Here is a 25598-nt window from a genome sequence, read left to right as displayed (position 1 = left end):
TGAAAGGCTTACAAATCACACACATGCACTCAGTCTCAGAATGATCCAACAAAGTGTGCCATACATCCTTATGCAAGTATATAGAGATGATTTCTCTGAAGTTTTCACTAGAGCTACTTGCACTGCAAAAAACAGACCAATTTACCATTTGTTTTTAAAATATAAAGAGGCTGCATTGTCAGCATTCTCTACTATTTTTATTGTAACCCCAAGGAACATCTGAAAGTACTCTAAAGTCCCTAGATCAGTTTAAGAAGCATTAACAAGATGTATACGCATTCATTTGTAGCATCACAATATTATTTAACTGTATTCAAAATAGATACATTAACGATTAGCTTCTCCTTACTTTTTTTAGACGTTGCCGATTATAGTTCACTGTGGTCTACATACTGCACAGAAGTTGTGAAAGTGATAATATAAAAAAGAACGTCTCCTATGTTTCTAGAGAGCATAGGATTTCTAATTTAGGTATTTATCCCACAAGTGGGGTTTTGTCTTGCTCCTCCAATGTTTGTTTCAAAAGGACAGAAACATGCAGATACGATAGTTCACACTATCTTCCCCTTACGTGCTCGATAGCCCTACAAATTAGTTAAGATGGTTCTCTTTCTAATAATTTACTTTCAACTGTAGTCCAATACTTTACCTCACACACACAGCCAACCATCCAAACTGTGCCGGTACTTAATCTCAGCCTCCACCCCACTCACTGAAGTGCAAAGGGACTGGCTGTCCGTCCACCTCTCAGTACTCACAGGTCGTACCCTCCTCATCCCGCAGCGTCGCACAAGCCCATCACCCAGCCAGTTGGACCATCCACTCCCCCTCCCCCGGTCCTCCTGCCGCCGCCGCCGCCGCCGCCGCCACCTGCGTAGTCTTGCTGAATCCGACCCAAAAGAGAACCGCGCCACAACACAGGAAGCGTCTCTATAGATTCAGCCAATCACAGAACCAAATCCTATCTGCGTTTGCATTCTGGGAACGGTAGTTTTGTACCTAACAAAACGTGGTTTGGCTGCGCCACATCGACCGGAAACTATTCCTATGAGACAGTTGTAGTCCTGGCGTGTTAGAACCCGGAGTGGCCGTTTTGTTGAGGCTGCAATCCAATACATGTCTACTCAGAGGTAAGCTCTATTGGGTTCAGTGGGACTTACTTCCAGGTGAGTGTGTATTGGATTGCAACCATAGGCGGCAATGCTGCGCACGCTTATTTGCAAGTAAGTCCCGTGATATTCAGTTGGAGTTGCGTCCTAATAGACATGCATAGGAGCAGGTTGTAAGACTTCAGTCCTGTGCACAGTTACTTGGGATGAAGTCCTTCACATCCAGTTCTGTGAGACTTGTTTCCAAATAAGCCATAGGAAACATATGTAATTTTTTTTAAAAGCGAGATCAGTTAATGTCAGGCTGGTATTTCAAGAAACGAAACTGCGGCCATGTACAAAAACGTTATGATTACCACAGAGTAGCCTGGCTTGGAGGCTAAATTTGCAGTCCCTGATATACGAATTCAACTGAGTAAAGAACTTGCGTGTATAGACAATCCCGAAATCTAACACAAATATTTATTATGCTTTAATTTAGAGGAAGTTGTAATTATTTGGTACAGCACCTCCAGCCAGCAGATGGGACTGTAAGCAGATTTCTTTACTGTTTACTTAATCTGTTTATTATCTTGTTACGTTAAGGGAAGGCCATATATATCATGAAAGTAGACATAGCTTAAAAAAACTAAGCTTATAGTAGCCTAAATATCGGGAAGCGAGGATGTCTCCATCGCAGCCATCTGATCGGATGCAATCATAGCCGCCGGCTTTTCCACTTTGAATCAATAATCATCAAAGAATCAAACGGAAAGGAAGGAAGAGCGCCGGCAAAACACAATAGTGAATCAGAATCAAAATATTCTTTAGAGGAGTAGTCGTGTTAGTCTTTTGCAGCAAAACAAAAAACAATGAGTCTTGAAAGATTAACAAAAATGTTATACCACCAGCCTTAGTGGCCTAAAGTATGCTTCATAGGGTGAAAGAAATAGTACCCTGAGTATATACATAGTTTAGGGGGGAGAGATTGCAGAAAGCGAGGTTAGAGGGGAATGAAATGCAGAAAAATAGACAGACATATTTTTTCCTCTGAAAGCGAAAGGAGGAGCCAGAGCTTGATAGCCATTCGTTTTCACCAATAACTCGAAGCGGAAGCGCTTAATGTATTGTGAATGGCGCGGGGGTGCGGAGGAGGCGGTAGTCGTTGTCTGGGAGGGAGGAGGTGGCGGCGGCCGAGAGGGAACTGAAGGGAGTAGGCTGAACGAAACAGGCCCGGGTGTGGCTTGGCCGAGCGAAGAGGCCCCCGTGGACTTGACGCGAGATTCATCCCTCATTGTCGGAGAAAGCGGAACAACCTGTGGTGGAAAGCCCAAGCGAAGGGGTGTGGGGCAGGAGAGGAAGACAAGGGGATTCTCGCCTCAGAAGCCGTGTGGTGAACCTCAAAACGGGGAGGAAGGAGGTGGGTGGCCGTACTCGAGGGGATTCGGTGGGAGAGGAAGGAAGGAACGAACGAGTGGGGGGGGGACAGCAAGTGGAGCATCCAGGAATGGTGGGAGGGAGTAGGTTCGCCTCTATGCGCCCGTGAGAGAGTGAAGCGGAGTGCAAGGGAAGGTGTAAGTGTGGGGTCTGTTTTGAGAGGGGGGGAGGGAAGGCTGGGCTGAGTCGGGTCCGGTGAGGTCTGAGTGCCAGAGGGGAGATGGGACGCCCAACGGGCCCGGTGGGCGTCTCTGCTCTCTTTTTATTAAAAAAAAAAAGATCGGAGGGCGGTAGAGGCTGAACCTGGGCGAGGAGCAGCAGTGAATGGCCCAGGAATGCGGGCAGAAGAGCCCGGTAGAAGGAAGAGAGAGGCGGATAATGCAGGAAGTGGGGAGGAGGGAGAAGCAGAAGTGCCGCGCAAAGGTACCGCACGCATCCCCCGGAACGGAGGGTCCTCGGCTGGAGAAGCGGCTTGTCGCCGCTTCCCGGTGGCAGGAGCGTCTGGGACTGGCTTCCCTTCTGGGCCCTGGTTACCCTTGGTCTCGTTAGATCAAGGGTTCTTAACCTCTGGGCCATGGACCGTAGGGTTTCAGGGGTTCCGTGTACCGGATGAAAGAAATCAATTTCCAATGCAATAAAGTAAATTATTTATTTATAGGGGTCCATAGCTTTCATCACATTCTCAAAGGGGTCCGTGACCAAAACAACTTAACAATCACTGAGTTAAACCTATCTGAAGGAATGTTGCTAGCTGGCTTACTGTCCTCTGAACTGACCTATATTTCATGATGTTTCAGTATAATTAGCACTTGCTTTAAGCTTGGAGGGAAGTTTGTGAATGGAGAGGCTTTTGCAGAAGAACATAACTTTCGTTTTATGGCTTTCCAGTGTAGGGGTAGAGGGCACTCTGGATATGAGTATAAAACAAGTGAATGGGTTTTTATTAATAGTATTAGTTGTTTATTGAAAACAGAGTTCACAATGTATTTTTTATGCTTTACAATATACTTTTCAGTGGAAAGTTTGCTTGGGAGTAAGTATTGTTGGGCAATTGCCAAGGCCCACATCACAGCAGGACCAGCTGGCCTTTTCCCACCTTGCTGTTGCTCCTTGTTTTACCTCTGCTGTCCAAGAATAGGAGAAAGAGCAGTAGCCTCCACTTGCTTTGTTCTTTCTTTCAGGGCAGTGGTGTAGATTAGAAGGAGAGGGCAGATGAATGGGCAGTGATGACAATGGCAAAGAGGTGTGTTCACTCAGTGAGGAAAGGCAACAGATAGAATCTTGTCCAGATGTGGAGCTAATACTGGGTTCACAGTCTTGAATTCTTTGTGCTGATAACAGGATATAGCTTGAATCCTAGGTAAGGTACATGAAGCAGAAGGTGCGATACCGGGCCATTCCTTATATTTTCTTACCAGATTGCCATTACGGCTTCTTCTTCTTTTTAAGCCGCTCAGCCACTTTATCCTTCCCATGCACAGTTAGACAACTGTCACATGGCATTTTTTAACAAAAGTGGGAAGTAAAAGTCAAAACCAAATGTAAATGGTTCTTCAACTGTGCATGGATCAGTTCTAGGAGAGCTAGTTTTCTACATGTAGATGTATGGCCCCAGACCTCTTTCCTTCAAGTTATGAAACAATATTAAACTTGTTCATGATAGTTTCCAAGAGCTTAGATTTGGAAACAACAGCCAAACCTGTCTAAAAGAACCACTTCTTACATTAACCTCTGATCTTCCTGGGAATAAACATCCACAATGCTATTGATGTGAAAAAGATGCCTCTGAAAAAGAGAGATAGGGCCTGTCTGTTCTGTGCAGTAGAGATTTCTTGGAAATATACGTATCTGTCCAACTTAGAATAGCTGTTATAAGTATATCCTCAGTTTGATGGGTCTTTCACCATAAAGGTGCAATCCTATGCCAGTTTCCTGCTTACATTCCATTGAATTAAGTGGGAGTTAACATGCATCATTTGCACCCTGTGAGAGTGACTTCAGGTGATTGCAAACTCCCATATGTATAAACACCCACTGTTGTTGCTGTGTCATATTTCTACAGTATTAAAGTCTGACTGGTCCCTTATGCCAATTCTATGCCCCCTCCTTTTTTACAGTGAAACTTATTTTCCTTCTACCTACACAAATCCATCGGTGTGAATCCCACCATAACATCCCAGCCTCTCTGAAAAAAAAACTTGTTCATCTCATTTCCAGCAGTTATTTAAATCTGGTCTTTCATTTTGTCCATGCTTTCCAATCTTTTGCTGCTATTTCTTGTTCTTTCCTCCCATGTGGCTCCTTCACTTTTCCTTCTATCTGATCTTTTCTACGTCATTCTCCTTTTTTCTACTCTTCCTCACCCCATCCATGTCCTGCGTACATAGAGATGCTATATGTAAACATGCCCCTCTTTCCCTCGAATGAGCAGTCCCATGCAGCAGTGTCCTGATCAAAGAGCAGTCTCTCATCATTCCCTTCCCATATAGTATACCGTATATTCCGGCGTATAAGACGACTGGGCGTATAAGACGACCCCCAACTTTTCCAGTTAAAATACAGAGTTTGGGATATACTCGCCGTATAAGACTACCCCTGCTTAATCAAACAAAAAGCAGAGCTTTGCTTAACTCAAAATTTCTTCTCCCTTTGATAACCACATCTACACAGGTTCCACCTCCATACTCAAAATGAAACTGAGCCTGGAAGTGTACAACAACCCCACACATACCTTGCTAATTCGATTATCAGTGCCAGGATGTCTGTCTTATCGACTGCTCTCTCTCTCTCTCTCTTTCTCTCTCTCTCTCTCTCTCTCTCTCTCTCTCTCTCTCTCTCTCTCACACACACACACACACTCACACTCACACACACACTCACACACACACACACAGAGAGAGAGAGGGGGGGGGCATCATGAAAGACCCAGTCCTGGGCTCAGAAAGAAAATAAATATCTGGTCCTCTTCAAAGTATTGATAAGCCTCTTGTTTTAATTGAAATAATAATTATAAATTCTTGTTCTTATCACTAATGGGAGTTAATTATCTTGCATATGCTGCTGTTGCTTCTATGGCTGTAACGGAGTGAGGTTAAAGATAAGTGAAATGCAAATAGGAAAAAAAATACAGAAGGCAGTAACACTTTCCTAAATGTAATACCATACCAACCACAACAAGATTCCTATAAGGCAAAAAACTAAGCATCTCACAACCAGTCAGGATTCCTAACCAAAAACCAAAAATATGATAAATGAAGAAATATTTATATAAGCATAACTATCAAATATATTTATTATTTACACAAACTGTAAAGATATTTATAGTGCAATCCTAAATTTATTTATTCAGAAGCAAGTCCCAGCGTATTCAATGGGGCTTACTCAAACAGGGACAGAAATGCAACCTCAAGTGATAAGCAACTTTATTCACACAACCCAAAATTCCGAATCATGCCACTTTACACTGTTTTGCAACTGTTTATACTTGTTTTTATGGTTATTGGATTTTAAATGGCTTTATTTCTTGTTGTGAGCTGCCTTGGTTTGCAACCCTACCTCACAGGGGTGTTGGAAAGACTCCATACACACACGCACACACTGCAGATGTATAAATACATACAGCCCATATAATAGTTTATTGTCAAACCAATTGGTCATTGCAGAAAAATCAGTATTAGTTTTTTAAAAATCAGTATTAGTTTCCTACAGAATAAAAACTGCAATACCTAAGTAAGCCCTGCCTACTTGCTTTAAAATAGGACTGGGGGGGGGCAGAAAGAGAACACAAACACAATTCTTTTTTACATTCACTCCAAAGTCCCATTGATTTTCAGCACATTCATAATCATGTCTACTCAAAAGTAATTCCTACTGAATTCCATAGGATTTACTCTGGACATATGGGATTAGCACTGTTTTTACCCCCAAAAGCAAGTATTGGGAAGGTTTTCAAAACACTGCCCAGGATCTGACTCCTATACACAACAGGGGGAAAAACTGAAATGTATATACCTACCCAATTTATGAGATTTTCAGATAAACAGGAGGGGAAACCACCATTTTCTGGCCTCGCAATGAGGTTTTGCAGACACTGCCACCAAACAAACACTTCACTGATTGGCTGAAATCCTGAACGGGCGGGGTTAAAGCTACGAAGTGCTATACAGTAGTTTAAAAAAAGATTTAACTGGGGGGGGGGCTGACGTTTTTATATATATCTCGAGAACCGCACCACCTAGAAACTTAATTTTTTTTTTAAATGAAAGCTGAGAATCCGGGCCACCTAAGGGGCTAGCCGGGCGCCGGGTGGCATGCTTAGAATCCGGGTAAAACCCGGCTATCCGGGCAATATGGCAACCCTAATAAGACGACACCCGGCGTATAAGACGACCCCCGACTTTGGAGAAGATTTTCCAGGGTTAAAAAGTCGTCTTATACGCCGGAATATACAGTAATTATAAACTATTCCAGGCTGTGTTGGCTGTTCTCCACCTGGTTTATAGTCCTTTTGAGGACTACAGTTTCCATCAACCTCTGCATCCCATGCAGCAGCAGGGCTTCTCAAGCGAAATACAAAGCAAGCAGAGCTGTTTCAGAACCCTGCTAAAGTGTGTTGCAGGAATCCCTGGCAATCACAGTTTCCAAGGGTAAGCAGGAAATTGCAAGGCTGCCATATGTTTACCTTGTATGGCTTGATATCTAGGTTGTACATCGTACTGACCTAACTTGCTACCATGCACACTGATCTTATTAAGTGTTACTGTACTCTCTGCAGACTTACACATTTAATACTGTCAACTCACTTTGATATGCTAGCACCCACACGGCTCTTGGTGTCACTTGTCATCCCTGAGTTTTATTACCTGGTCTTATTCCTTTATGTGCTCATACTCTTAAGAATAGTACAAGTATCGTGGCTGTATAATATAGTCAGCATAGATTTTTCACATTCCGCAACGTTAAGTTGAAAATACCTCCCATGCCATTCTGATCCTACCCATATGCTCATTTAAAAATAAAACCTTACAAAAATTATAGTCCTGAACTCAGAAATACTTGCTTAACAACCCTCTAAATTTTCATGGTGATACACAAAACAGTTAGATAGAATAGAGAGTTCAAAGTGTAAAAAGAGAGAGAGAAAAACCCCTTTTGGACTTTTTTCTGTCTTGAGTTCTCATAATTTGTTGAAATTAATTTAAAATCAGCCATGTTCACTGAGTACCTGTAATCCTATTACCTTACCCCATACTCTGACCTTCATCTTCTCCAGTTTAAACGTTAAAAAAGGCCTGGCTGATTTTTAATTAGTTTAATTTAATTTTCATTGAACTCAGTGATAACTTTGGCCATGCGCAGTAAAAACCAACTGTCAGAATTCTAAAAGCCAGACTCACAGCTGCTGGGCTTTGCTAATCGGGGGGTCACACCCACACCAGACCTTTATTTCACTTGAGACAGTCATGACTTCCCCCAAAGAATCCTGGGAAGTGTAGTTTGTGAAGGGTGCTGAGCGGAGACCAGAGCTCCAATGGCCAGAGTGGTTTAACAGTCAGCTGCTCTGATTTAAGCTCTGAGAGTGGAGCAAGGCATCTTCTAGCAATTCTCAGCACCCTTCAGTAACTACACTTCCCAGGATTCTTTGGGAGAAGCCATGACTGTCTAAAGTGGAATAAAGGTCTGGTGTGGATGTGGCCAGGGACAGCTTTGGTTTAAATTTGGGTGGGAGGCTACATGTGCCTGCTGTAGAATAAAAAGAATGATACTGTTCACAATGTTTTTCTTTTGGAAAGCAAAGGGGCTTCCCCTCTGCCCAGTGCCCATCCATCCAGTCTCCTCCGCCTCCCCTCCCTGTCTCTCGCCTGGGTCAGTTTCACCTATCCTAACCATGATTGTAGAGAGCCAGTGTGGTGTAGTGGTTAGAGCAGCCTTTCCCAACCGGTGTGCCTCCAGATGTTGTTGGCTGAGGCTGCTGGGAGTTGTGGTCCAACAACATCTGGAGGCACACCGGTTGGGAAAGGCTGGGTAAGAGTGTTGGACTATGACCTGGGAGACCAGGGTTCAAATCCCCACATAGCCATGAAGCTCACTGGGTGACCTTGGGCACCGGCCTCAGAGAAAGGCAACGGTAGAACCACCTCAGAATACCTCTTACCATGAAAACCCTATTCATAGGGTTGCCATAAGTCGGAATCGACTTGAAGACAGTCCATTTCATTTTCAAGCATGATTGCACAGGAGTGAATCCCACTGAACTCAATAAGTATGTAAATGATCAAACCTGCCCTCTCCCCTCCCATCTTCTCCATTTTGCCCCTTCCCTCCCCCTTCCAATCCCCTCCTTCTCCCTCCCAATCCCCTCCTTCCCCCTCCCAATCCCCTCCTTCCCCCTCCCAATCCCCTCCTTCCCCCTCCCAATCCCCTCCTTCCCCCTCCCACTCCTTCTGCTCCTGTCCTGCTCACCCTACCCCCCTCATGGTCAATTTTTTCCATGGGAGTAAATCCCATTGAACTCAATAACCATGTAAATTATTAAAGCTGCCCTCCCCTCTTCCTCCCATTACCTCCCTTTTGTCCCTTCCCTCCCCCTTCTTTCACAGCTCTCCCAATTCCCTCCTTCCCCTCCCCCTCCTTCTGTTCCCCTCTCCCCCCCTTTCCTCCTTCCCTCTACTCTCCCCTCCCCCTCCTCCCCCATGGTCCCTAGCCATGATTGCAAAGGAGTAAATCCCACTGAACTCAATAAACATACAAATGATCAGATCTGCCTTTCTCCACCTCTCCTCTCCCTTCCTCCCTTCTTCCTCTCCTCTCCCCTCTTTTCTTCCTTTTCCCCTGCCCACTCCAGGCCTCCCTCCCCATGGTCAGTTTTACCTATCCTAAGCATGATTGCATGGGAGTAAATCCCACTGAACTCAATAAGCATGCAAATGATCAACCCATTCACAGCAAACTTGCACAGGATCCCCTTTCTTACCTCCAGGATTAAAAAAGAGAGAAATTCACTCGTAAGCATGGAAGTTATCAGACCTACCTTTTCCTTCCTTCCCCTCCCCTCTCCCTCCTCCCCTCTCCCTCCTCCCTTGCCCACTCCAGGCTTCCCTCCCCATGGTCAGTTTTACCTATCCTAAGCATGATTGCATGGGAGTAAATCCCACTGAACTCAATAAGCATGCAAATGATCAACCCATTCACAGCAAACTTGCACAGGATCCCCTTTCTTACCTCCAGGATTAAAAAAGAGAGAAATTCACTCGTATTAGTGAATTACTATATACATTTTAACTTAAATGCACACATAGTAAGTCCTGTTACATCTTAGTGGTTGGGATTCAGAGACCCCATTATGAATGTCAAAGGCAACTTTATGCATGCATAGAGGATGTGGCAATTTGCCATTTAGTGGCAACCACTCTGTTGCATTGAGTTCCAAGCTGGAACGTCTTCAGACTTTCAGGCTAGGGTTTTGGAGGGAAGTTGATGGGCTAGGGGGGAAGAAGGGGGACTGAATAGCCTAAATGCATTCAGCCCTTAAGATCCCAGCATAGAGAGGAAAAATAAACATCAGGAATAACTTTGTGTGCCTTGGTGTTTATTATTTCCTATTTATAAATTAAATCTATACAAAATATGTCAGCCATTAAGTTGACCAGAGGAATCACTTCTGTTCCAATTAGCCTAAATAACCTTTCTGATCATATTTTTTATTTCTCAAAATTGCCTTATTGGATACTTCAGAGGAAATAACAAAGCAATAAAGGATATTTTCTCAGGAAGTATTCTGTTTAAATATATAGGCTGTGATACAAATGGGCACATTTGTATGTTTCTGATCCTTTTTACATAGCACATGCGACCAAGATTGCTTCTCTTTCTGCACAGCAGTCCCTTGTGACTACTGAGAAGCTTCTTGTGAAATTTAAGAAACTCAGGAGTCGGATTCATAGTGATGTGAAGGGGCGCATTTAAAAATTACAATTGGTAGTTCCTCCTGCAAGCTAAAGCACTTCTGCTCTGGTAAGGAGCTTTTTCACTCCTGGGCACCATGAATATCAATGCAAAGGATAGGTCTTTGGCAACAGAATGCCTGTTAATATCATCTGGAAAATGAACTGCTTTAATATTGGCTTGCATTGGCTCTCTTTTAGCACTGTTACACTTTCATTTTTTTGACCAAGAAAAAATTGTTTGAAAGAGAGCCATACAGGAATAAGGAAGTATGTAGTCATTTGTGACAGATTTATACAAGAAGTTCATTTGTGGGAAATCCGTTGTTCCAATATTTGCTATATTTTGGGCTGTATCTTGGTTTTAAAGGCATGTATGCTCATGAAAGGTACCATTATATACAAAGATCAGATCAAATAATATATTTGTCTTCATAAAAATGCAGTTTCTGTGTGTGCTCTAATATGGGTGTAGGTATTTGGAGTTCTCTTGCTTTAGATAGTATTCATATGTACACACTCTTCTTTTCAACTTGTCTTTGAAAGTGGCCACTTGAGAGCTTTGAGCAACAAAACTCTGAGCAGACCCAAATGACAAAGTCAAGTCAATTTTATACCAGTTTCCCTATTGTGGCTTTAAAAAAAAATCTGGGAATTGTAATTTGAGAGTCCATGGAGTTTTTTTACTTGTAGTATAGATAATGGTTGTTACTATTACGTAAACCCAGAAGGATTTCCTGAGTTGTATATAGGCCACATGCTGATCCTAAGCTATCTGAAAGAGCAGCAGTAATGCTATTGTTCTTGTAGCATGTTTAGGAAGCTGATAAAAAAAGACAGGAAGAGATGCTGAGTGATGCATTTGTTTTTAAGTTTTCGTTTTGTTAGTCAGTGTGAAGTAAAACTGCCACAAGATAGTGCTAGAGATATTACAAATGTTATTACTATTATTGTTTTTCTAGCTAATGTGTTCTTTGATCCTTCAGGCTTCTGATGAGGTTTAAGAATGCACAACTTTGTTGAATGGCTACTTCTGATATTATTCTAAATATTCCCAGTAAAAATTTTATTGCTCAAGCCACAGGCCATGACAGTTGCATACAGCAACAAATCAATAACAATAATACAGAGATGGGGGACTGCTAACCTCTCCCAGCCGCTGCAGGCCATTTTGACAGGTCAGCGAGCCTTCCCACCTGTCAGTCAACTGATGTCACTATTTAAAAAATCCTAAGTGAGGAATGAGAGGAGAATAGAGCAAAAGGCTAATTTAGAAATGTTTAACAGTAAACATGCATGACTACCCAATTATACAAGAGATAAAATGCCAAGACAACATATCAAGGGAGCTAAGATAAACTAAGTAGAAATCATAGGTTCTGAGGAAGAATTTAAAAGTAAAGATGGAGGATTAGAAAGGAATCCTATGTGTCAGAATTTGTAATGGAGCAGAAGTTGGTAGTAAAAATGGTTTAAACTTTAAAGGGAGGAGCTGCGACAAAACTGCTCTGTTGTATGTGTGCTGCACGTAAATAGTCAAAACTTTAACTGATATTAATATAATAAATTTGCCTGCCATCCTTAGTGAAAAGTACTGTTTATTCACAGAAATTGTGGCTTTTACAGCACAATCCAGTACAGTTGAGTGCAGTGGGGCTGATTCCCAGGAAAATGGATACAGGATTGCAGCTTTAAATTACTATTTGACTAAATATGTATTCTAGGAAGTGATTTGCTAGGTATGCATAGATGTTTTCTACTTCTGTTTTGAGAATTTTGTATACCTTGAAAGCCTTGTATAACTTCTCAAAGGAACTGATTGCTTCTTATCATGACACTATTATTTGTCTCTGCTGTTCTTGGACAGAAAGTTCTAATCCAAATTTTCCCTATTTTTGTTTTGTTTGTCTTTAATATAATGGTTATTATTGAAGTTGTGTTGATTGTGGAAGCTTTTTAGAAAGGCCACAATGCTTTCTCTATGGGAAGTACTAATATATCTTATTATAGTCTGATTTGATTCCCTGTCATAGGATTGCACTTTCTACAAACCATGCATAATTTTATATTTCTTTATCATGTCTTCTCTTCCTTGCCTTTTCTCTAAAAAGCCCTAAAAGGCTGTAGCTTTTCCTCATAGGAGAGTTGCTCCATCCCCTTGATCATTTTGGTTGCCCTTTTCTGAACCTTTCCCAGCTCTACAATATACATTTTGAGGTGAGGCAAAAGGTAAGAAAGGATTTTTTTTACCTTTTGTGCAGTGCTGACTATTTCACATTCACCTACTGTCTTTAAATTCTTTTATTATTTTCTGTTACAACAATTACTTTATAAAAACATTGGATGTTCTTGTCACATTCCTCATTTTTGTCTTTGAGTTCATACTTCTGATGCAACACAAAGCATTAATTATACAGCCACGAGAGTGGCTGTATACTATAGTCAGCATGGATTTTTCGCATTCTGCAATGTTAAATTGAAAATACGCCCCATGCCATTCTGATCCTTCCCATCAGTCATTTCAAAACAAAACCTTACAAAACCTATAGTCCTGAACTCACAACCGCTTGCTTACCAACCCTCTAAATTTTAATGGTGATACATAAAACAGTCAGAGAGAATCAAGAGTTCAAAGTGTAAAAAGAGAGAGAAAAACCAGACCCCTTTTGGACTTTTTTCTGTCAGAGTTCTCATAATTTGTTGAAATTCATTAAAAATTATCCATGTTCATAGAATACATGTACATAGAGTACATGATTACTGACTTTGCCCCATACTCTGGTCTTCATCTTCTGCATTTTAAAAGTTAAAAATGCTTGGCTGATTTTTAATAAATTTAAGAAATTTTGCATTGAACTCAGTGATAATGTTGGGCATGCTCAGTAAGAACCAACGATCAGTGTTCTAAAAGCCAGACTCACAGCTGCTGGGCTTGCCTAATTGAGGCCACACCCACACCAGACTTATATTTCAAGTGAGACAGTCATGGCTTCCCCCAGAGAATCCTGGGAAGTGTAGTTTGTGAAGCGTGCTGAGCGGAGACCAGAGCTCCAATGGCCAGAGTGGTTTAACAGTCAGCTGCTCTGATTTAAGCTCTGAGAGTGGAGCAAGGCATCTTCTAGCAATTCTCAGCACCCTTCAGTAACTACACTTCCCAGGATTCTTTGGGAGAAGCCATGACTGTCTAAAGTGAAATGACAGTCTGGTGTGGATGTGGCCAGGGGCAGCTTTGGTTTAAATTTGTGTGGGAAGCTACATGTGCTTGCTGTAGAACAAAAAGGTGGGGGTAATCCTGAAAAAGAATGATACTGTTCACAGTGTTTTCCTTTTGGAAAGGAAAGGGGCTTCCCCTCTCCCCAGTGCCCACCCATCCAATCCCCTCCCCTCCCATTTCTGCCCTCCTCCTCACTCCCACCACTTCCCCAGGTCAGTTTCACCTATCATAAGCATGATTGCACAGGAGTAAATCCCACTGAACTCAAAAAGCATGCAAATGATCAAACCTGCCCTCCCCTCCGTCTCCCTCCTACCCCCTCCCTTTTGTCCCTTCTCTCATACCTCCCTTCCCCTTCCAATCCCCTTCTTCCCCGCTCCCCCTCCTCCGTCCTCCACCACCTCCTCCCTCATGGTCAGTTTTACCTATCCTAGGACTACGACCTGGGAGACCAAGGTTTGAATCCCCACACAGCCATGAAGCTCACTGGGTGACCTTGGGCCAGTCACTGCCTCTCAGCCTCAGAGGAAGGCAACGGTAAACCCCCACTGAATACTGCTTACCATGAAAACCCTATTCATAGGGTCGCCATAAGTCGGAATCGACTTGAAGATAGTACATTTTAGGCATTTTAATGTATTTTATGCTTTTAATCTTATTTATTTTATTTCTACTTTTCTTTTACTTTGTTTATATAATGTTTTATATTGTCTGTGCAATACACACTTGCTATATTTTAAATATTGTGGTTTTATCATATTGTACACTGCCCTGGGAGCTGCTAGCTATAGGGCGGTTTAGAAATGCAACTAAATAAATAAATAAAATAAAATAAATAATTTCATTTTCAAGCATGATTGCATGGCAGTAAATCCACTGAACTCAATAAGTATACAAATGATCAAACCTTCCCTACCCTCCTGCTCCCTCTCCCTTTTGCCCCTTCCCTCCCCCTTCCAATCCCCTCCTTCTGCTCCCCTTTCCCCCTTCTTCCTTCCCTCTACTCTTCTCTCTCCTCCCCCATCGTCAGTTTTACCTATCCTAGCCATGATTATACAGGAGTAAATCCCATTGAATTCAATAAGCATGGAAATTATCAGACCTACCTTTTCCTTCCTTCCCCTCCCCTCTCCCTCCTCCCCTCTCCCTCCTCCCTTGCCCACTCCAGGCTTCCCTCCCCATGGTCAATTTTATCTATCCTAAGCATGATTGTACAGGAGTAAATCCCACTGAACTCAATAAACATGCAGATGATCAAACCTACCCTCCTCTGCCTGCTCCCATCCCTCTTCTCCCCTCCCCATCCCCTGTAGTCAGTTTCACCTATCCTAAGCATGATTACAGGGGAGTAAATCCCACTGAAGTCAATAACCATGCAAATGATCAATCCATTCTCAGCAAACTTGCACAGGATCCCATTTCTTACCTCCCAGACTAAAAAGCGGGGAAATTCACTAATAGGCAAAAAAACTCTTGTGGTTTAGCCAACCGATATTTCTATCATACTTTAAAAAGCAGGGAAATTGGGCAGCTATAGTGAATACACTAGGGGAGCAAGAGACCTGACTTCCTCTCTGTGATATTGTACTGCCCTACCCTACAAATTTGTCAAAATGCAAACACAATTTGGGTTGGTCTTTCACAGTCCAATCTACTTCTTGTGTAGCTTGGAAGAATTTGGTAACATGTGCCTCTTCATGTGTTGGCTTAGTAGATGTGAGCTTTTTCATTTTAGTTGGGATCAGAACATGCCTTTCCTTCTTTAATGAAATATTTTCTTGGATGGGTAGTTGCAATTGGTGGGAGCAGGGAAGAGTCTGCTGGTGATGTGGAGCCATTGGGTGAAAGCATGGGGTGGGAGACTATTTTACTATGGTTTTTCCCTACACAATTGTTTAGATACTGGAATTTTGAAGTGTAGTTTCATGTTCTTCCTCTTGAGGTCTGATAATTGAGCTAAATATAATTGAACCATTCTTACCACTTTATCTCTAGAGCACTTGTATGATTTGAAATTGGTCAAAATTCTGCTTGTAAATTATATATTCTTTGTTACAGAGGAAATACCATTGTGTGTGAATAGTCAAACATCAGAAAATAAGTGTTAATCATGGCTGAGTTGTCGCAGGAAGAAATTCAGTTGAGAGCTCATCAAGTTACAGATGAGGTAAATATCTTCTCAGGTAGATTATTCTGTTTCTCCTATGCTAGTGCAGTGGAAAGTAGGCTTTAGATGAATGAAACCTGTTTAGGATGCAGTGAAGCCCCACTCATAGCGAGTGAGATTTGCCATCCAAAATTGTTTCTACACCACTGAAGAAAAGGCTTTCTTAAATAAGTCAAGGTTTTAATTTAGAAAACAAGAATACTGTTTTGAGAACATTGCAAACTTAAATGAGCGATTTAACCTAGTAGTATAGATTCAGTTCCAAGTATATACTTCAATGCTAAATTACTTGAAACAATGTTAATTACTTGAAGCAAAGTGTAATTGCTAAATATCTTTGTAAGTTTGTGTTCCTGAAATAAATCTCTTTTATTTTAGTCTTTGGAAAGCACAAGGAGAATTCTTGGCTTGGCCATTGAGGTAAGCAAGAGCTTTGGGGGGAGTGGGGGATGAGAAAGAACAAATGAGATTGTTTGAGAGTAGTTCATTCCTGCACTTCTGTCACCAGCTGTTGCTATTTTTAAAGTGTGTTCTCAGGCTTGTGTAGAAAAGCTCTGTGATGAAAATGAGTGGAGCAGCTTTGCAACTTTAAATATTTACACTGCTGCTGTATATAGTCTTGAACTTCAAAATTCACTGGCTGTCAAGTTCTTGCATCTGAATTCCAAATATTTTATAAGGTTCTAGACATATTTTTATCACAACTGAAAATGGACCTCCTTAAGGGAGACTACTGCAATTATTGTACTACTAAGTGCTCTTTACTAAAAGCTCTGTAGAATTTTCAAACTTTTGTGTTCAATTCTAGCAGAAGGTCTTGCTAGTTTTATATTTCCTATCAATATTTTTTCTTCCTTACAGTCCCAAGATACAGGAATCAAAACCATCACCATGCTAGATGAACAAGGGGGTGAGTTGTGCATGTATGATGTAAAGTGTGATGGCTTGGATTATCTAAAGCAGTGGTTCCCAACCTGGGGGCCGGGACCCCCAGGGGGGCCGGGAAGTAATCCAGAGGGGGCCGCGAACAGTAAAGAAATGAATTATTTATTATTATTTTTTTTTAAGTCTTCACTCCCTCGACACTGTCTGCTTCCCACTGCCGCTGCAGATGACACCTCCACCTTGCTCCAAACGAGAGGGAAGGCCTTTTCTGAAGCTCCAGAGCGTCTTTCAGGCGCACTAAGGGCAGGCATCTGCCTATAAAATACATGGTAGATGCCAAAGGAGGCTGAGGGTGGCACTGCCGCTACTGGCAACACCCTTACTTAGAATGAGAGGAGAGGGCTTCTTGTGAAGCAAAAAGAAGCAAGCCTGCAAAGAAAGGCTGCTTTCCCCATTCCTTCCTGGCAGCCAGCCAGCCTGCCTCCCTGGCGGGGAGGGGGTCACAATTTTTTTTCAGCTTATAAAGGGGGTCCCATGCTCATAAAGTTTGGGAACCACTGATATAAAGTATATTGTATATGTAGTCTTTTTTAAAAAAAACTTCAGTTATGAGACTTTAAGCACATGAGTATGTAGCCCAGATATGGATTCAGGCATGATTCATTTGCATACCACTGTTTTTAAAAAAACCTTGCTTTTTGATATGTTTCCTCAGGATTTCATTCCTATCTGAAGGCTAAGCATCTTATAGCATTTAAGGCCTCTGGAATATTTTTTTTTCTTTATACTTTTTTTTAGAACAGTTAAACCGTATAGAAGAAGGCATGGACCAGATAAACAAAGACATGAGAGAAGCTGAGAAGAACCTGACTGAGCTTAACAAATGTTGTGGTCTCTGTGTCTGTCCTTGCAATAGGTCAGTCAAAACATGTTAATAAATTCTGAGAAGCTTTTTCAAGAAAAATATTGAGCACATTGAGAAATATTCAGAAGTTCAAACATTGGGAGACATTTACTAATGTGCTTTGACTATATTGTCAAGTTTAAGGAGAGGTTCTAAAAAAAATAATAGTACAAATTGCTTAAACTAGATGATGTGTAAGGGGAAAAGAATAAAGCAATAATATCAGTTTGAATAACATTCTTAGATACCACTATTGAATGTTTTGAGTCTGTAGTAATCAGTGCCGGTATAGTTGAAATAACACCTGGCTGGTTTGGTAAAGCTACAGATTTTATTTTTTTTCAGTTGGTTGACCAGAAGAAAGAATAACTTGGAAGTGCTTTGGGAAGAGTTTATGGGATACATTCTAAATATCTGTTCTCTTCTTCCTTTTGCTATCACGTTCTAACTTCTTTTTTTCTGGAGAGTGCTTAGCTTCTGTGAGGGCTTTTGCAATAGGTCTACATAATCTTATCTTAACACACTGGAGAGATCTATATGGAATCTTCTTCATTTTGCTTAACCCAAGTAAGTAGAGGAAGAGGGATAATATAGGTGGTGGGGAAAACTAATGAAATCACTTCCTTTTCAGTTCCCAGAGCTACATTATGGCATAATCTCCCTTTGATTATCCTGGGATGGCGTAGCCTTAACACAAGTGGTGAATATGGCACTCACAGAATTAGGCTTCAATCCTAACCCCATTTCCCTGGGAGTAAGCCTCATTGAATTCAGTAGGATCTTTCTTACTAGACATGGTTAGGATTGTAGCCTGGATCTTTTTCTCTTTTTTTCCTCCCTGAGTTAAATTGCTTTTTTTTCAAGTCACAAATGTAATCTCAGCTGTACTTTTGAAACAGTTTGTTTGCTAACAACTATTTATCTCTTTGCTGGTCTTACCGCTCACTCTTTTCTCATTCTCTCTCCTAACCTCCCCACTTTTCCTTGCTTAATAAAATGAAGATTTAACACCAGAGATTGGATTCGCTTAACTGGTCAAAGTGGACTTTAGGAAAAGGTCAATCTTATGAAGCAGGCTGTACTATTAACCAGCTGCCTGAAGGTGATGTTCTAACTGGGTGCATATTTGCATGTGCATGCTATCTTAACATGCAAGCTATATCGTGATGCTCCATAGTTGTGTATGTATTTGTGCTATGTTGTTTATAGATTGTGTTTAAGCTACTTATTCTGACCTCATTAATCTGAAACAATAGTTGTAACTTCTAGGATGATTTCTATTTGGTTGGAAATCTATTGATCTTGTGTCAGGAAAATTAGTGGATTATATACAGTGGGGAAAAATTGAAGCAATATTGTGAAATGACACTAAAGGAATATAGTGAAGGCTTTCTAATCACATTTTGCTCAAATAAATCTGAAGTTGCAAAACCCCATTTGTATTTAGAAGTTGTTTTCCCATGTATGTATACCAGGCATGGGAAACCTGTGATCCTCCAGGTGCTATTGGACTCCGAAGTCCTATCGTTCCTGACAGCTGGCTGAGATTCATGGAAGCTAGGAGTCCAACAACATTCTGTTCCCCATCTCTGATGTATACTGTTCTGTGAAGTTATCTTTTATACAATTTTCTAAAAACACTAATAATGGTTAGAATTTGGCCATACAGTATTGGAATCATGAATCCTATTGATCTGTTCCATAAATATAATATTAGGAGATACATGTATTATTTCTTCTTAAACATGCATTGTGGTCCTATAGTTTAGGGTATACTTCAGTTAAGTTTTGAGTAGTACGAAAAGAGCTCAAATATCAAAACAGTCTGACATTTAAATATAGCATATGTACTTTAGAAAAATAACGTTGTGTTTGTTCTTATACAGAATTGCTTCCAATATAAAATCATGTGGCTTAAATTCACTTCAGATGTTACATTTTAGGTGCACACACAAAGCTTAGTGCAAATGTAACAAACATGCATTTGAAAACATGTACATTCATCAGGAAGCCGGGATTGGTTGTGTCTTCTTATTGAACACACACTCTGTGGCAAACCTGGGTTTATTACGCTGTCTTGTGAGAAACAATCCTTTCTATTAAGTTACTATATTGCACATTAGGTCAGTAAAAACATTTGTGTCTGTGATCCAATTATGTATGAACTTGCTTTTCTTGTAGAACAAAGAATTTTGAGTCTAGTAAAACATACAAGACAACTTGGAGTGATGGTATAGAGAATTCAACTGATCATGTAGTGTCTAAACAACCAGGGCGTGTAGTAAACTATCAGCAACAGACCTCAGGAGGAACAACTGGAGGCTACATAGGACGGTAAGATACTTCTCCTGCCCTCTAGTGATTAGTGTTGGACTAGGATCTGGGACACTAGAGTTCATATCCCTACTCAGTCATGAAGTTCACTGGGTGACCTTAGGCCAGTTGCAGACACTCAGCCTAACCTACCTCACTGGGTTGTTGTGATGATAAAATGGAGAAGATAAAAACCATGTATGCCACCTTTAGCACTTAGGAGGAAAGGTAGGATAAATGCAATTAATAAATGAAATGGAAGTGGACTGCCTTCAAGTCGATCCTGACTTATGGCGACCCTATGAATAGGGTTTTCATGGTAAGCGGTATTCAGAGGGAGTTTACCATTGCCTTCCTCTGAGGCTGAGAGGCAGTGATTGGCTCAAGGTCACCCAGTGAGCTTCATAGCTCTGTGGGGATTCGAACCCTAGTCTCCCAGGTCGTAGTTTAACACACTCAACCACTATAAGACTAAATACTTGTATCTCAACAACAATAGTGACTATATCTGAAAAGCTTGAGGACAAACCTTTTGACCTGGTTCACACAATTCCGGGATTAGTTAGCCAGAATGTGCATAAGCTTCATGCATTTGCACACAGCTGCCTTGCTCTTCATTCACTCCTCCCTTCGTGTGTATGGGGAAACAAACTAGGAATCCATAATTAACCATAGTGTCTTATTACTTCGGAAGCAGGAACTATGGTTAATGGGTTCCAAACAAGCCAAGAAATGAAGCCATGGTTTAAAGTTGGCTTATGAATCTGACTTGGCTGGAAGCCATTAATCACCCGGTTCATAACTGGAAGCTATGGTTAACTACTGTTTCTGGCTTGTTTCCTGTCTTGCACAAAGGGGCTATCTGCAGATTCACATAACTTGTGATTTGATTGCCCAAATGCTGCCATCTTGTGTAATTTATGAAAGATCATTGTAAAACGCTCTTAGTAAGTCGTCAGTGTCTGATTCAGATTTTGAAGCCATTATTTGTAGAAACCATTGTTGAAAATAATCCTTCTGAAAACTTGGGATGCGGTAACAGTCAGGAGAAAGGAACGTGATTTCTCAATATTGGTTTCTCTTGATGCTTTCAACAGGATAACAAATGATGCCAGAGAAGATGAGATGGAGGAAAACCTAAGTCAAGTTGGAAACATCTTGGGGAATCTGAAAAACATGGCCTTAGATATGGGTAGTGAGATTGATTCACAAAATAAGCAGATAGACCGGATAAACGAGAAGGTAAGAACCAAAGCATTCAACCATTGATATCTTAATGTTGATAAATTTAGTGCCCAGATGGACAGATCAATAAGTCTTCAAGTCCACAATGCCAAGTTGTTGCCAGATATTCCAGTTTAGCAACAGGTTCTGCCTCTTTGTATGCATAAGTTAACATCCTTGCACCCAGATGCTGGATCTTGTAGCTAGAATGGATTAAACCTGATCTCATGACAAACTTCTTTTTTGTGGTCATTATGCTTGGAAACAGTGATAACCTCGGCCAGAATTCCTGTTTCGATATCTTGGGTCTTCTTGTTGTGCTCAGTGTAGAGAAACACAATAAAAATTATAGTGATAGGTTTGGGAGTGGCTCAGAATCCTGCGTTCTTGCATTGTGTATTGAGATGTAATATTCCATATGCCTTAGATTTCTAATCTCCAAAGCACTTTGCAAGTAACAACAAAGATAAGACAACTGAAAACTAAATTCATGAAATAGTCATTGAAAGGAACCTATGTTCAATCCTTTGTTGTTACTGTTTTTGACCAGGTTTAAAAGTTAATGGGATATAAATACACAATTAAAAAGTGATGTGGTACCATAGTGATTTAGGAGCTTGACCTAAAAGCTGGAAGTCCTTGATTTAGATCTCTCCTCATTTATGAACTCAATTGAGTAACTTTGGTTTACATAAGGGTACATCACTATCTTCCTGCCTTAGTTTCTCCCTTGCTTCCAGTAATATGGAATTGATAGTACTGACGAAGTTTACAGAGTCAAAGATTACTATTTATTAGGTATGTGGAGCACATTAAATAATTAGTGTGCTATATAATTTACATTCTTGGGAAATATATCACAATTTTTGCCACTGACCACTGAACTGAATAAGAAGGTTTTGCTGTGTTTGGAAAACACTCTGCATAGTTTTTGTTGGGCTTTCTTGAGATAGTGTATGCCAAAGGTGGGTAGTGGCCCCAAGAGTGTCTCCCATGATAGTTTCACTATTTGTAACCTGCAAGAGGCCATGGGGAAGGAGGCTGTCTCAAATATGCGAGTCCCAGCCCCTTTAGGCCTTTATAGCTTAAAATGAGAACACTGAATTTTGCTGTAAACCCTCCCAGAAGCCAGCTCAGATCCTGAAGTGCTGGTAGTAGTATTCAGCCAGTATTCAGCCAGTGGCTGGTAGTAGTATTCAGCCAGTTCCAACGGCTGGCTACCAATTCATCCAGGGTCCAAAGCATTCCTTCCAGTACTTCCGGCAATTTTAATTGATAAGGAATATTTGCTCTAAATTCTAACTGAGGTGAGGGAGTGCAAGGCTGTTTTGCTCCAGTGGCTTCATATGTCACTTAACTAGTCTATTGTCTCACCATACTATTAAACAAACTTATTCTGGACCAGCTCTTGAAGAAATGGTTGAGATGCAGCATGATGTGAATAGTTTGGTTCCATCTTTCTAGTTTAGTAGTAGTCTTACCCTGTGTCTTCTGTTTCAGGCTGAAACCAACAAAGACCGTATTGAGCAAGCCAATGTAAAAGCCAAAAAACTCATTGACAACTAATAGTTTGCGGTCACTTCTTTATCCAACTGAAAACATCAATTTCAGTCTACGAACCTCAATTTCCAAAGAATATAGCAGGATTCACAAGAGGGAACAAAGCAGGACACGCATCTTAGCGCTTCTTTTTTTGCATGTATACAGACTTGGTTTGAGAATCCAGCAAAGCAGCACAACAGAGACTTGCTGGCCCCTTTTCATGTATCCTCAGGGTTTCCTTTTCTGGCATCAAATCTTTCCATGGTACCTTCTCCTCCTTTTGCAGCAGGACGGTAGAGTGTGAGACAACTGAACAAAGACAGAAGAGGATACATTCAGTGATTTTAATTACCTCACTTAGTATTTCATATCACTGAAATGGTGGATGAGTAATTTTCATGAACTCTGTATTTAATTAAGCTGGCCATGTTCTACAAAACACTTACATTTCATTATCCAACTATACACGACGGGGAGGGGTGGTGGACATTTTATATTCTTACAATTGGAATATGCGGTTCAGTGACTGCTGTTTTTTAGTGTGGGGCTTTAGAATACATTGTTGACATGTACTTCTCTTATTTTTTAAGGAAACTTGTATAGTTGTACATCGGATTCTCACAAAATCTTTAGTAGCTTGTGCCCCATATGCTTCCTGAATGATTGGGTGTTTGCCACCAAACCTAACCTTCTTTGCTGTTTCCAGAGATATTTTAGAGATCACCTGTGGGCTTTGGGAGAGGTGAGAGGGCTTACACAGCACTTGTGCTTAATGATCAATTTGGGATTGCAAGCAGAGGACTTCCAAGGGAAGAGCCCTTTTACAGATTAATACTGCTTAAAAGAAATTTGATATGAGCATTTTTCAAAGAGTCCCATCAAACAGCAAAATTTGCTAAATTTATATGGAGTTTAAGGTTGAATGAAAACTATTTTGTAATTTATTATCCCCTTTATCTAATTGAATATCAGAAACCTACATCTGGAAAACAACATCTTATATTTATTTGAAGTAAAGCACTTGTAGGATTCTAGAAATACATCAGAAGCAAGGCACAATCTAGGTTCCAGTGAGAACTATAGCTATGTTTTTTATAGTGAGTTCACAACTGCTGTGGCATAAGACTCGGTTCTTGAAATTGTTTATGGCAATCAGTTGATTACTGCATGTGCTCACTTGACTTTCTTCAGACAGCTGTCATATTAGAAAATACAGTTGTCTCGTATTTTTGTTGGAACCAAATGTATGTTCAGGCTTCAAACCAGTACTGAAATTTGTGAAAGAGTAAAGGCAGTATTGAAACATAGCTTTGCTACTTCTATCTTCTTTACATGAGACTAAACTTGTAATATTGGGGCTTGGCTGCAGGTTAGGCCTGTTCTGCAAATTGTGATCCCCTAAGCTTCCCATTTCCCATGTAATTGTGCTTTGCTCGGTGCTTGTGACTCTTTAGAAGGTAACAAAGCTAGGAGTTCACAAGGAACTGCCATACATGGCGGCTAGGAGGCATTTAGTTAATGGGTTACAAGTTGTGTAGGCCTGCTATAGTGAGTACTTAGTGTCTAACCTACTTCAGTTCTTTCTGTTTCAGGATTAAGGAGCTTGATTAGGCTTTCCTATAGGACGGGTTCAATGAAAAATGCTAAACTTCCAAGCTTTCTCAAGAATGCTTTAGTTCATTAATCTACTAAAGAATTCACCAAACAGTATGGAAATGGTTATGTTTTCTAAGAAAAAGACTTCGTGCCAATGTATTACGTTTAAACTGATTTTTTATCATATGTAAAAATTATAAATTGATCATAATGTGAGAGTGGAGAGTAGTTCCAACCATTCCATGATTGATAGAAACAGATATTAGTTCATGTATATTTAGTTCTCAAATTTTATTGTGCAGTTTCTTTTTTAAAACTAGCAGTGCCCTGTGGTGGTGGTTGCTACAGTAGCTGTTAAGGCCTCCCAGGGAGGAGCTGAAAACAAATTGGCTGTCACTTTCCTTAGATAACAAGAGGATACCTCATTTTCTCTACTTCTCTCCATATCAATCAAAACTGAGCCATAATTTTAATTGTAATAAGACAAGCTCAGTCTTGCATTCTGGTCAGTCAGAGCAAGGAGTCGGGTCTAGCTGGGTAGGATAGAAACTGCACATCACTGTCAGCTTTACTGTATTAGTAAAAATGAAACATATAGTTGTCAAAGCTGGAAATGGCAGAGCACACATTAAACTTTACTAGTCTGTGGAAACAGTGAACCCAAGTTCTATAACATCTATTGCTCTTAATTTACTATTTGAGATTTATCAAGTTATCATCAGATGTATTTAAAGTAAAACATGTTGCTAATGCACATTTCTTCATCAGCTTCTGTGGAAACTATGTACAACTTGTATCATAATGAGACAAAGCACGGCTGTGGATAATGTAATTATAGTTTTCCTGTTGTAATTGAAGATTTGAATTCTTAAAGCTGTTAACAGCTTAGTTTCCCAGAGCAATCTGTACTAGGCTGTCTGTTTTCTAGATTACCAATTTCAAGTTGTAATTAAGTGAATGCCTCAGGTTTTCTTCACTGTACTTGCTGGACTGAATAAATTAACTTATGGGTGTCTGTATGGTCTGTCTTCTTCAAAAGCAAATTATTTTCCCTGGATGCCAGTTTTCAAAAACAAATTAATTCAGAACAACATTGAAGATTGAACTTACTACGTTATTGCCTGCATTGGAACACATAAGGCTCCCTAACTTGAACCTGTGCTGTTTTGAGGTAACTCATGACAACTAAATTCCATTGAATTTTTTTTTTGCTGCTGTTGCAACTATTTCCAGAAACAGAATCCTTATTTTGAATGGCAGGAAAAAGTGGATGCCGTCTTCAGGC

General features: G+C 40.7%; 2 protein-coding genes across 11 annotated transcripts in view; one reads left to right on the top strand and one right to left on the bottom strand.

Annotated features, from left to right (window-relative positions):
* ZNF106 (zinc finger protein 106) overlaps positions 1 to 858 on the bottom strand; it is a 72242-nt gene extending 71384 nt beyond the window's left edge. For 2 of the 3 annotated variants that reach the window (XM_061611293.1, XM_061611295.1), the window contains exon 1: positions 759 to 858. The gene's annotated coding sequence lies outside the window, so the exon portion shown is untranslated. Of the gene's footprint in view, positions 1 to 649 lie in introns of all 3 variants that reach the window. The other variant, XM_061611294.1, reaches the window with a different exon arrangement.
* Positions 859 to 1024: 166 nt separating this feature from the next.
* On the top strand, positions 1025 to 25328 carry SNAP23 (synaptosome associated protein 23). 8 transcript variants are annotated; one of them, XM_061611297.1, is made up of 9 exons: positions 1025 to 1130; positions 12580 to 12697; positions 15741 to 15849; positions 16228 to 16269; positions 16711 to 16759; positions 17533 to 17650; positions 19820 to 19972; positions 21049 to 21193; positions 22676 to 25328. In XM_061611297.1, the coding sequence occupies exons 3-9, from the start codon at positions 15793 to 15795 to the stop codon at positions 22739 to 22741; spliced, it is 630 nt and encodes a 209-aa protein (XP_061467281.1). In that variant the 5' UTR covers positions 1025 to 1130; positions 12580 to 12697; positions 15741 to 15792; the 3' UTR covers positions 22742 to 25328. The 8 variants fall into 8 exon arrangements, with proteins under 8 accessions (XP_061467281.1, XP_061467287.1, XP_061467283.1 ...); XM_061611299.1 differs by lacking the exon at positions 1025 to 1130 and adding an exon at positions 1137 to 1223; XM_061611300.1 differs by lacking the exon at positions 1025 to 1130 and adding an exon at positions 2235 to 2508 and having other exon boundaries at positions 12609 to 12697.
* The last annotated feature ends 270 nt before the right edge of the window (positions 25329 to 25598 follow it).

Source organism: Rhineura floridana, chromosome 2, assembly GCF_030035675.1.
Source record: "Rhineura floridana isolate rRhiFlo1 chromosome 2, rRhiFlo1.hap2, whole genome shotgun sequence".
Lineage (NCBI taxonomy): Eukaryota > Metazoa > Chordata > Lepidosauria > Squamata > Rhineuridae > Rhineura > Rhineura floridana.
The sequence above is the reverse complement of the archived record's forward strand: the minus strand, read 5'-3'. Positions and strand labels throughout refer to the sequence as shown.

What these genes read in the sequence shown, in the direction of transcription:
- SNAP23 (XM_061611297.1), top strand. Translation starts at nt 15,793, where the DNA reads ATGGCTGAGTTGTCGCAGGAAGAAATTCAGTTGAGAGCTCATCAAGTT. An exon ending in TGTGTCTGTCCTTGCAATAG is followed by an intron (nt 17,651 to 19,819) that starts GTCAGTCAAAAC and finishes CTTTTCTTGTAG; the next exon opens with AACAAAGAATTTTGAGTCTA. An exon ending in ACTGGAGGCTACATAGGACG is followed by an intron (nt 19,973 to 21,048) that starts GTAAGATACTTC and finishes TGCTTTCAACAG; the next exon opens with GATAACAAATGATGCCAGAG.